The sequence below is a fragment of the Schistocerca nitens genome, chromosome 9 (genome assembly GCF_023898315.1).
Source record: "Schistocerca nitens isolate TAMUIC-IGC-003100 chromosome 9, iqSchNite1.1, whole genome shotgun sequence".
NCBI lineage: Eukaryota > Metazoa > Arthropoda > Insecta > Orthoptera > Acrididae > Schistocerca > Schistocerca nitens.
The window spans coordinates 470,769,977-470,782,025 of NC_064622.1; the positions used below are offsets into that span (position 1 = coordinate 470,769,977).

General features: G+C 36.6%; 1 protein-coding gene across 1 annotated transcript in view; it reads left to right on the forward strand.

Annotated features, from left to right (window-relative positions):
- The window catches only part of LOC126202974 (glycogen [starch] synthase), a 143,080-nt gene that overhangs the window by 82,978 nt on the left and 48,053 nt on the right, over nt 1-12,049 (forward strand). The window contains exons 7-9 of the mRNA XM_049937115.1: nt 2,666-2,786; nt 2,882-3,048; nt 9,755-9,947. Coding sequence (XP_049793072.1) covers nt 2,666-2,786; nt 2,882-3,048; nt 9,755-9,947 — 481 coding nt within the window. The remainder of the gene's footprint in view (nt 1-2,665; nt 2,787-2,881; nt 3,049-9,754; nt 9,948-12,049) is intronic.

Genomic DNA, 12,049 nt, shown 5'->3' on the forward strand with positions numbered 1-12,049 from the left:
CAATGGAAAATGCCACCACATGCGAAATCAGATCTGTGATTCATTTTTTCTAAATGCAAAGAAAGTTAAACCAAAGGAAATTCACCAACAAATCTGCGAGGTTTATGGACAAAATGCTACGAGTGATTCAGTGGTTAGAAGATGGTCAGACTGTTCAATGAAGGATGTGATAAAGTGCACGATGAAGAATGAAGTGGACACCCTTCTGTGGTTAATGATGAACTGGTTCACAAAACTGAAGAGAAGATTAATGAAAAGAAGTCCTAGCGACTTGCATCTCTTCTTACACCTAAAATCTGCCTTTGGTGGTTAACACTTCAACGATGACTATGAGCTGAAAGAACATGTTACCACATGGTTGAATACACAGGTGGCAAGCTTCTATGAAGAAGGCATACAAAAACTTGTGCCACGCTGTGACAAGGGCCCACAAAATTTCAGAAGCTATGTAGAAAAGTAGTTTAACAGTTGTAGATTTTTGTACAATAAATATTTTTCTGTATCTGTACACATTTGTTTTATGTAACCAAATGGAACTTACTTTGTGGACATACCTTGTATATCATAGCTGTGAACAATGTGACACTTTCAGAACCCCATTCGGCTTGCATTATTTCCTTTTGAAACTTGATGACATAAGTCTGAGAAACCAGAATGCAGCATTATTTCATGATCCTTCAAATTTGCCTTCAGTACACAAAGTTCTTCATGTAATGCTGTTTTAGATGTGAAGAGAGAAATCTTTACGGCCAGATGCTTTTGCAGTGGTCATGAATTGAGTCATCTTTGTTGTGCTTACTTTCTACAGATCCACCGGAAGAAGGTAATGTCTTCAGTAATGTCAACTTCAGAAATAAATTTGCGCTCTGCATGCACTCCAGTTTTGCCCTTCTCAATTTGCACAGGTGATATTGTAAGGAATACAAACCATTTCAGCAACCCATTGCATCTGCACTGGATGGAAATGATGGTATATTGTGAGAAGGTTTATTCAAAAGTAACCGCACATTCTCATGATATATGCACATGATGACTTCTTGATTATTCTCTGTTGTAGGAAGTACATGAAGTTGCCAATAAGAATACTTTGTAGGACCTATATTTATATGTGGATATTCCTGTTTAAATAATTTGTAACCCTTCTTTGACATGCATTTTAAGGTACTTTTTCTGCATTAGACCAACTTCTATGTATTTGATATCCTTCATGTTGAGAGACATTTGGCTAATATTGTTGTGGATATAAAGCCTTAATCACATCACTGATATCGTGTGCAGTCTTGTCAGCTCTCTCTTTATGTGTTGTTTCACCGAAAACTTTCTTTTCTTTCGTGACAACTTGTTGTTGATTTGCTGCCAGTATAATGGCTTTGACAGTGCTTCCTTATCTCTGGAGACAGCTTTTCCTATTGCTTGAGGAAAAATTTTGTGCACATTTTTAAGTTTTTCTCACTCTCTCTGATGGCATTTCTGTTCTACAGAACTTTTCCATTTGTCTTCCTGTTCAGCCACTGTTGCACTACTTTTCATCTTTCAGCGATACTCCACCCCTCTCTTGCTGCTTGACTTTATGTTTTCCTTCTTCACTTGCTAGCTTCTTTCTCCACTTTTGTGTCTTACTTTCCCAGGTGTTTGAAACATGAGCACAGGATTTACACAATATTGCAAGAAGACCACATTTTGAAGTAAGAACAGGCCAGTCACACATGTAACATAGTGAAACTTACAGATTGTTACTCCTCATATTTCATAAATAAACATAATTAAATGAGAATTGATTCTTCAGTTAGGCTTACTTGATGATAGAAATTACAGCATAAAAGGTTTCAGTCCGGACGGCACTATTTATAGCTTTAGCACAGAAAAATTATCTCTGATTGTTAGGCATGTGATTAGAGTTGCACGTTCAAATAGATTGTTGGCAGCTGGTTTGAATAATTTGAGCATACTACATATGATTGACAGATGCTGGATACAACTATCAGTGACATCAGCTTTGTAAAATATTTTCCTCTAGATCCGAAAAGAAACAGATTTGTCACAAGCCTTACAGAAATTTTACAATTTTCATGTCTACCGTTGCATGAGTGGGAGTTGCTTTGTGTGTGTGTGTGTGTGTGTGTGTGTGTGTGTGTGTGTGTGTGTGTCTAATGCAGGAGGCGGCCTTTTGATCAGTAGCAATGTATCCTTTTTGTAATATTGACATAAAAAATAATTTTGTGGGTGAAGGGTGTGTGACAGAACACAAAGCACAATCATTGTTTTATAAAAATTTCTTAAGCAAAGGAATTGAAAATGATCAGACTGAACCATGTCATGAAACTGATAAAATGAAATTATAGATATTGCGTTGTGGCAATGAATGATGAGGCTTGATACTCAATGGTATGAAATCCCATACTCCTGTAACTGGTAAAAGTCATGGTTGCTTTGTATAAAAAATTTCAGAATTACTCGTATTTTTGTTAATATGTATTACTCTCTTTACTGGACATGAGTGCAGATTATATTGAAAACTTTAAAATCCTTCACATTTTGTTGCATCCATTGATATTCTAGAGTGTTATTGTCTAAAAAGTAATCTTTTTCCTACATTGCTAATAGCATTTTTTCTCTGTTGTTTCCAGTATTGGTCTCAACTGTAAAATATTTCGTTCTGTTTCAGACACTATGACTTCGATTTGGATAAAACATTGTATTTCTTCATAGCTGGAAGATATGAATTTGGAAACAAAGGTGCTGATGTATTCATTGAGGCATTAGCACGGTTAAATCATTTTTTAAAGGTAACATTAATCATTGTTTTATTTAACTTAAAGTCAGTTAAATTTATAGAAGTGTTATACATTTCTGTAGTTTCTCATAAAGTTTTTATTTTTAGACATCTTACCCAGAAATCACAGTAGTTGCATTCCTGATATTCCCTACCAAAACAAACAACTTCAACGTAGAGAGCTTACGTGGCCATGCTGTGACAAAGAGCTTGAGAGACACAATCAGTGACATTCAGCAAAAAATTGGAAAGAGGATGTATGAGATTTGTCTGAGGTATGGATTTATTATTAAAAATACAATACACCTAGTTTTACTGAGATATTTCCTTGTTGTTCATTGAAAACTTCTAGCAGTTTACTTTTTTGTTTGCAACAGTCTGATATGTTAAAGTACTTTTTTAGCAGTCTTCACTAAGTTAAAGTGACATAAGCTGTAAGGGAAAAAAAAGGGGGGGGGGGCAGTATTGGACCAGTGTTATCATCTATGTGCCCAAAATAGAAACCAACAGAAAATGCTTACGAGGCTGAACTTCCAAATTCCTAGGTGACTGATAATTTATAAGGAACACTGAGAAACAAACTGTAATATTGAGAGGGTATATGAAATGAAACAGGACTGTGTGAAAACAGGAGAGAGATAAAACACATGGTTCTGTTCATTTTTCTCTTTTTGTGAGGCAAATATTCAGACTGATCATTCCCTACCAACTATATTTTCTATCAGAAATCCTGGCCCCCACACTAAGCTTCCAAGGAAATATAAGAAGTTCTGCCGCTCAGAAAGCCTGAGCATATGAGAAACTGGGACAAGAGATTCGAAGAAACATCTAGGGCCAGCATAAAAGGAATGTGCAAGCTAAGTAATAATTATCGATTATATTAAAAGTTTGGAAAGGGAACTCTGTACATAACTAACCTTCTCTTCCCTCTAATGTACATTTACTTGCAATAAAATTTAATTGCAAATTTTATCACCCAAATTGGAAAGAGAAACTGGCGCAATAAAAATGATGAAATGTTTATTTTATTTCATCTGAAACATTCTTGAAGTTAACCTGACGTCCAGGTTTCAGTTTAGATAAGTAGGAAATCGAAATTTGTTTTCATTCTTGTCTTATAAATCAAAATGTAGATTTCAATATCTTCTATTCATTCTGTGCAGCATATCTTCAGCTTAAAGGTCATTGAAATATCTTTACAATTTCTTATTCTCTTTGAATTCCATGTTACCAATTTATACAAGTTGGTATGGTGAGCTCTTCTTCGTAAATTTGTACTAAGAGCACTTCATCAGAACTTCTCACTGTGAACTTCCTGTTGGAACTGCCTTGTACAGACACCTGTTTTGGCTCTGGTGGTGCCACAACAAACCAAGTGAATGAATTCAATGAAAAGTTTAACTCTAAAATTGATCAACAAGATTTATCAATTTTCAGTACCACAATGCTTTTGTTTTATAACAAAATGTTTTCTATTAACTACTTTTTTGTCCCTTACACTAAGTTTCATCAATTTTGTTTTTTGTTGCTATATTTTGACTAACTACATAACTGTAATGGCTTTCATCACTATTTTTCATTTTGAGTTTCAATATATGTTGTTGTTGTGGTCTTCAGTTCTGAGACTGGTTTGATGCAGCTCTCCATGCTACTCTATCCTGTGCAAGCTTCTTCATCTCCCAGTACCTACTGCAACCTACATCCTTCTGAATCTGCTTAGTGTATTGATCTCTTGGTCTCCCTCTACGATTTTTACCCTACACGGTGCCCTCCAATGCTAAATTTGTGATCCCTTGATGCCTTAAAACATGTCCTACCAACCGATCCCTTCTTCTAGTCAAGTTGTGCCACAAACTTCTCTTCTCCCCAATCCTATTCAATACCTCCCCATTAGTTACGTGATCTACCCACCTTATCTTCAGCATTCTTCTGTAGCACCACATTTTGAAAGCTTCTATTCTCTTCTTGTCCAAACTGGTTATCATCCATGTTTCACTTCCATACATGGCTACACTCCATACAAATACTTTCAGAAACGACTTCCTGACACTTAAATCTATACTGGATGTTAACAAATTTCTCTTCTTCAGAAACGATTTCCTTGCCATTGCCAGTCTACATTTTATATCCTTTCTACTTCGACCATCATCAGTTATTTTGCTCCCCAAATAGCAAAACTCCTTTACTACTTTAAGTGTCTCATTTCCTAATCTAATCCCCTCAGCATCACCCGATTTAATTTGACTACATTCCATTATCCTCGTTTTGCTTTTGTTGATGTTCATCTTATATCCTCCTTCCAAGACACTGTCCATTCCGTTCAACTACTCTTCCAAGTCCTTTGCTGTCTCTGACAGAATTACAATGTCATCGGTGAACCTCAAAAGTTTTTACTTCTTCTCCATGAATTTTAATACCTACTCCGAATTTTTCTTTTGTTTCCTTTACTGCTTGCTCAATATACAGATTGAATAACATCGGGGACAGGCTACAACCCTGTCTCACTCCTTTCCCAACCACTGCTTCCCTTTCATGCCCCTCGACTCTTACAACTGCCATCTGGTTTCTGTACAAATTGTAAATAGCCTTTCGCTGCCTGTATTTTACCCCTGCCACCTTCAGAATTTGAAAGAGAGTATTCCAGTTAACATTGTCAAAAGCTTTCTCTAAGTCTACAAATGCTAGAAACGTAGGTTTGCCGTTTCTTAATCTTTCTTCTAAGATAAGTCGTAAGATTAGTATTGCCTCACATGTTCCAACATTTCTACAGAATCCAAACTGATCTTCCTCGAGGTCAGCTTCTACCAGTTTTTTCATTCGTTTGTAAAGAATTCGCGTTAGTATTTTGCAGCTGTGACTTATTAAACTGATAGTTCGGTAATTTTCACATCTGTCAACACCTGCTTTCTTTGGTATTGGAATTATTATATTCTTCTTGAAGTCTGTGGGTATTTTGCCTGTCTCATACATCTTGCTCACCAGATGGTAGAGTTTTGTCATGACTGGCTCTCCCAAGGCCATCAGTAGTTCTAATGGAATGTTGTCTACTCCCGGGGCCTTGTTTCGACTCAGGTCTTTCAGTGCTCTGTCAAACTCTTCACGCAGTATCTTATCTCCCATTTCATCTTCATCTACATCCTCTTCCATTTCCATAATATTGTCCTCAAGTACATCGCCCTTGTATAAACCCTTTATATACTCCTTCCACCTTTCTGCCTTCCCTTCTTTGCTTAGAATTAGAGTGCCATCTGAGCTCTTGATATTCATACAAGTGGTTCTGTTCTCTCCAAAGGTCTCTTTAATTTTCCTGTAGGCAGTATCTATCTTACCCCTAGTGAGACAAGCCTCTACATCCTTACATTTGTCCTCTAGCCATCCCTGCTTAGTCATTTTGCACTTCCTGTCGATCTCATTTTTGAGACGTTTGTATTCCTTTTTGCCTGCTTCATTTACTGCATTTTTATATTTTCTCCTTTCATCAATTAAATTCAATATTTCTTCTGTTACCCAAGGATTTCTATTAGCCCTCGTCTTTTTACCTACTTGATCCTCCGCTGCCTTCACTGCTTCATCCCTCAGAGCTACCCATTCTTCTTCTACTGTATTTCTTTCCCCCATTCCTGTCAATTGTTCCCTTATGCTCTCCCTGAAACTCTCTACAACCTCTGGTTCTTTCAGTTTATCCAGGTCCCATCTCCTTAAATTCCCACCTTTTTGCAGTTTCTTCAGTTTCAATCTGCAGTTCGTAACCAATAGATTGTGGTCAGAATCCACATCTGCCCCTGGAAATGTCTTACAATTTAAAACCTGGTTCCTAAATCTCTGTCTTACCATTATATAATCTATCTGATACCTTTTAGTATCTCCAGGATTCTTCCAGGTATACAACCTTCTTTTATGATTCTTGAACCAAGTGTTAGCTATGATTAAGTTATGCTCTGTGCAAAATTCTACAAGGCGGCTTCCTCTTTCATTTCTTCCCCCCAATCCATATTCACCTACTATGTTTCCTTCTCTCCCTTTTCCTACTGACGAATTCCAGTCACCCATGACTATTAAATTTTCGTCTCCCTTCACTACCTGAATAATTTCTTTTATCTCGTCATACATTTCATCAATTTCTTCATCATCTGCAGAGCTAGTTGGCATATAAACTTGTACTACTGTAGTAGGCATGGGCTTTGTGTCTATCTTGGCCACAATAATGCGTTCACTATGCTGTTTGTAGTAGCTAACCCGCACTCCTATTTTTTTATTCATTATTAAACCTACTCCTGCATTACCCCTATTTGATTTTGTATTTATAAACCTGTAATCACCTGACCAAAAGTCTTGTTCCTCCTGCCACCAAACTTCACTAATTCTCACTATATCTAACTTTAACCTATCCATTTCCCTTTTTAAATTTTCTAACCTACCTGCCCGATTAAGGGATCTGACATTCCACGCTCCGATCCGTAGAATGCCAGTTTTCTTTCTCCTGATAACGACGTCCTCTTGAATAGTCCCCGCCCGGAGATCCAAATGGGGGACTGTTTTACCTCCGGAATATTTTACCCAAGAGGATGCCATCATCATTTAATCATGCAGTAAAGCTGCATGTCCTCGGGAAAAATTACGGCCGTAGTTTCCCCTTGCTTTCAGCCGTTCGCAGTACCAGCACAGCAAGGCCGTTTTGGTTACTGTTACAAGGCCAGATCAGTCAATCATCCAGACTGTTGCCCCTGCAACTACTGAAAAGGCTGCTGCCCCTCTTCAGGAACCACATGTTTGTCTGGCCTCTCAACAGATACCCCTCCATTGTAGTTGCACCTACAGTACAGTCATCTGTATCGCTGAGGCACGCAAGCCTCCCCACCAATGACAAGGTCCATGGTTCATGGGGGGGTCAATATATGTAATAATTACAAAATACCTCGGGTAACATTTTACTCTACAAAACAATTATACCATTCCTTTCATTGTCAGATAACAAAACTAATATTTCAAATGCTGTTTTAGGCTTTTACTTAAGAAATATTAATTTAATTTGTATTTACAGTAAATAAATTATAACTAAACGAAAGCCAATTTGCAATACAGGTCTCAATCATTGTATATAGATCACATGTTTACCACATGTGATCCCTACAATGAGTGTCAGAACACTGACAATCTCTAGTTATACCTGGTGCACTGTGGCATGGCATTCTTTAGTAAGCCACCTGACTCAGTGCAGTTCATTATAAATACCAGGAAAAAAAGCCTAACTTCCTTTGGCCACATATTTGGCATGACTGGAAGCATACTAATAAAAATGTCTGACAGAGATTTAGGAGGTGAAAGGGTAGGTGTCGCAAACATGATTTAAAGCTGAGAGAAGTAACAAAGTAAGTTGCACTAGTTAGAAATATTTTTAAACATGAGGTCATGAACAGGGTATTATTATAAGATATCAAGACTACTCTACTGATAACAATGGACGGAAGAAATACTTGATTCATATCTCAAGAGAATGAAGGACTTGGGGACAAGGATAAGTGAACTTGGTTCAAAACTTAGTAAATATGTCCCCAAAGGAAGCACTAGGATAATAAAAGATGGTTTTCAGCTCAGGGAGGGAGGGAGGGACATTAATAAACCTTGAAAACTGTCAAACCTCAATTGTTAATAGGCATTTGCTTCATATTCTATATCTCCTTTTATCGTAAAATGCTGGCAATACATGTTACATTTGTAGCATCGTTCTGGAAGCTGCTACTCAGTAACGGAATTCAGGTTTGGGGGACCTTCAAATCACTAGCAGGGAATGGGTCGGTGCAGCCAGTCCACTTGCTATTGGCAGTAATTGACCTTGCGTAACCAGACCCTGTAAAAATATCACTGCAAAGATCTATCAGCTTATTTAATTGACAATGCTGCTCTGTCGCCATTCTATATTCATCAGTATACTCATTTCCATGTGTCAAAAGCCAGCCACAAATTTGCACCCGTCTTACAGTTGCCGCTGAAAATTAGTATTTCTTAATTTTAGCTATAGTGGCTACAGTTGGCACCATTACTGATCTAAATTTTTAAAATATCAAGTAAAATTTGCATATATTCCCCAGTCAGACTTTTCATAAGTAAAATATGCCACCATTGAATGTAAGGTATTTCTATCTTCATCTAAGTTCATAATTAGTATCAGTACTCTTGTAAAGTTATAATTAGAAATTTATTTCACAGAACATAAGTTTGACAGTAAGTTTCACAACAATGAAGAAAAATCTGGCAGTTTTGATTTCTTATACTATTTCTTCCTATACAATATTTTTTTAAATATTGAATTTGAATGATTGCTTTCAACAAATATAAATACCTACTAATGTGTTTAATTATTTTAATTACTAACAGTTACAAAGGTTTCAATGTAAAAGTTATATTATTTGTTACAGCCAACTATACTGTAAACCATGTTAAAGATTCTTACTGAACAATCTACGATTTGAATAATTGGTCACATCATTACGCATTATTTTTCTAGATCTTTCTATTTGATGATTTTATGTATTTCCGACAAAAACCGCATTATGTAAGCAAATTATCATCTTCTTGGATCTGAAATCATTATTTTTATGGAATGAGGATGGGTACACATGAAATTCCAGATTACCCAGTTTTGTAATTTTGTGAATGAAATAGTATAACCAACTTCGTAATTTACAAGATTTTCAATTATTCCATATAGTGTTAGTTAACAATTTAAAAGATGTGAAAGGAATAAACAAACTTGTAAATATACAATAACACAATAAAAATACAAAATGTCACGTAATTCGCTAACTCCTGTGCAAAATATAAGGATATTGTATTACAATAGAACAACAAAGCATCATGTAGAAAAGCTAAAACCAGTAACAGATAACTCTTTGGACTAATATTTGTGAGGTATCTCTTAGATATTCTTGTTTTATTCTATCTATGAGCTATGTTCTAAAACTGAGTTGTCCTGCTTACCAGTGGGCGGCTGCCCAGTCCAGCAGACCTGCTACAGAAAGAAGACATGGTGAAGATTAAGAGATGTATATATTCTCTACAGAGGAATGGTTTGCCACCTGTAACGACGCACAACGTAGCTGATGACTGGAACGATCCTGTTCTGAATGCTGTCAGAAGGTGCCAGTTGTTCAACACGAGTAACGATCGTGTCAAGGTAACTGTTTGCTGCCATGTAATTCAAAATACTCCTCTCAGACACTCTGGATTATTAGTGTTTGCAATGTTGCTTCTTAACTTATTCAGTTGTTCACCTTTCCACTGCCTGCTGCTTTCCAGAGTCATATAATGCACAATGTGAGGCTATTGCTGATGTGCACTAGGGTGTCCCAAGATATAATGGGGATTTTTTTTCATGAAATTGAAAATGCATTCCCTCTATTTTTTTTCTATTTGACCTTAATAACTCACATACTAAATATTGTTACAATTAAATTATTATAATACGTACCGACTTGATGCTAAACATGAGAATTGAAAACTTTTCCTATTTGGGAATGTAGGGATTCTGGAACTTAATGATTGTTTGGTAAATAAAACACCAAATTGCCCAAATCATGTTTATTCACTATTTAACATGTAAAAACATTAGCCTCTAAATTTTTATTTTGAAGTTTGTTTTCTGCAGTCAGGATAAATCTTTCGGTGTTCTTGTATGCAACGTAACAAAATTTGTTTTTGTTCCTCCTCAACCGAGATTAAACCAAGTCTTGCATCAACTTGACCGCTCTTTCAGGTGTGTCATTCACTGCTCTCAGTGCTGAAACCTTCTTTCTGGTTTCTTGAAAGGAAGCATTGTTTGACCACATGGCAGGACATTTGTGGAGAAAACTGTCATCAGTTTTAAGACGATGGAACAATGACTTGCTTCTGACTGAAATAAAGTTGTAGATGTTTTTCTCTGTAATTAAGAGAGAGCTAACAGGTTAACAAAATTGTGATGGAAACAGAAAACTAAAGAAACGATGTCTCTATTCATTTATTTAACTCACCATACAAGGAACCACAAAGTTCTTCCTTCGAAGGGATGTAACGGTTAGCATAAGCTGATAAGTTATCTTTGGTTAAATTTTCAACCATTTTTACTTTTGTTTCTAGATCCACATCATCGTCAAACAGCGACAAGTCAGAAACTTCATCAGTCTTTATTTATTTATTTTGTGCGTGTGCGTGTGCCTTCATTGACTTCAAAAAGCACAAATCTTGGTAGGGTGCCTTTACTGCCAAAATACACTGAAGCCATGGCTTGACATAAGATATCATGATGAACAGGCAAATGTCAAACAGTGCTACCTTCTCCTTGCTCAAAAATTTTAACTGACCACAAAGTAATGATATTTTTAGGGAATTTATAGCTCTCGCCAACCATCAAACTTGGTATATGGCACCTGGAGGCCATATCTCAAATTTTCTGTCTGTATCTCCACCTAAAAATATAACAGAAAGCTCTATCAACTCTCAGTTCTCATCTCTGATTATTTCTTTTGTCAGTTCAGTGTGGTAAAACTCAAGCAGATTGTCAATTTCTGAAACAGTTTGGTGCATTGCAACTTTTTCCTTGTAGCAGTGTATATTATCTGGATCTACACTTTTCCAGTTATCTTGGAACTTTTTGAAGAGTGGAATATCAGGACTTGTTGTCACTGAACTGATTTTTACCTGGAACGCGTTTTGTAACACTAGTTCATACATGTGGTGGCGGCAAGGAAAATGAATGACACTTCTGTTAAGTTTTTGCTCAAGTAGCACACAGACACCATTGATGTGACCTGTATTTGAAGCTGTAGTGTCACAACAAAGAAACTGCCCTTTGCCTTCGAGATTACAGTCCACAATCACGTTCCAAACAGCTTTCACCTGTTCACATCCTGAAGAGTATTCCAACCTTGACAGAGCAATGAAATTATTTCTGTATGAAATAACTATCGGAAGACATTCTTCTGTTGATTCCTGATCATTCGTAGCAGGCAACAGTTTGCCATCCCAAAGAACAGTCACAACATCTGCTACCTCGTTTTGAAAATTAACTTTTATGGCTTCCACATGCTCTTTCCGTTTCTCTGTATGAATTCTTTGGATCGATGACTTACTTACAGGAAATTCATTAGTATTATATCCAAGTGCCTCAATGGTCGTTTCAAGAATATACACTGAATCTCTCACACTCAACTGACACCTATCTAGCACTGCTACTAATTTTGGAGTACTGAAATTTTTCCGCATAGTTGTTTTACTGGTTCCAGATTTTATGTTCTCAAT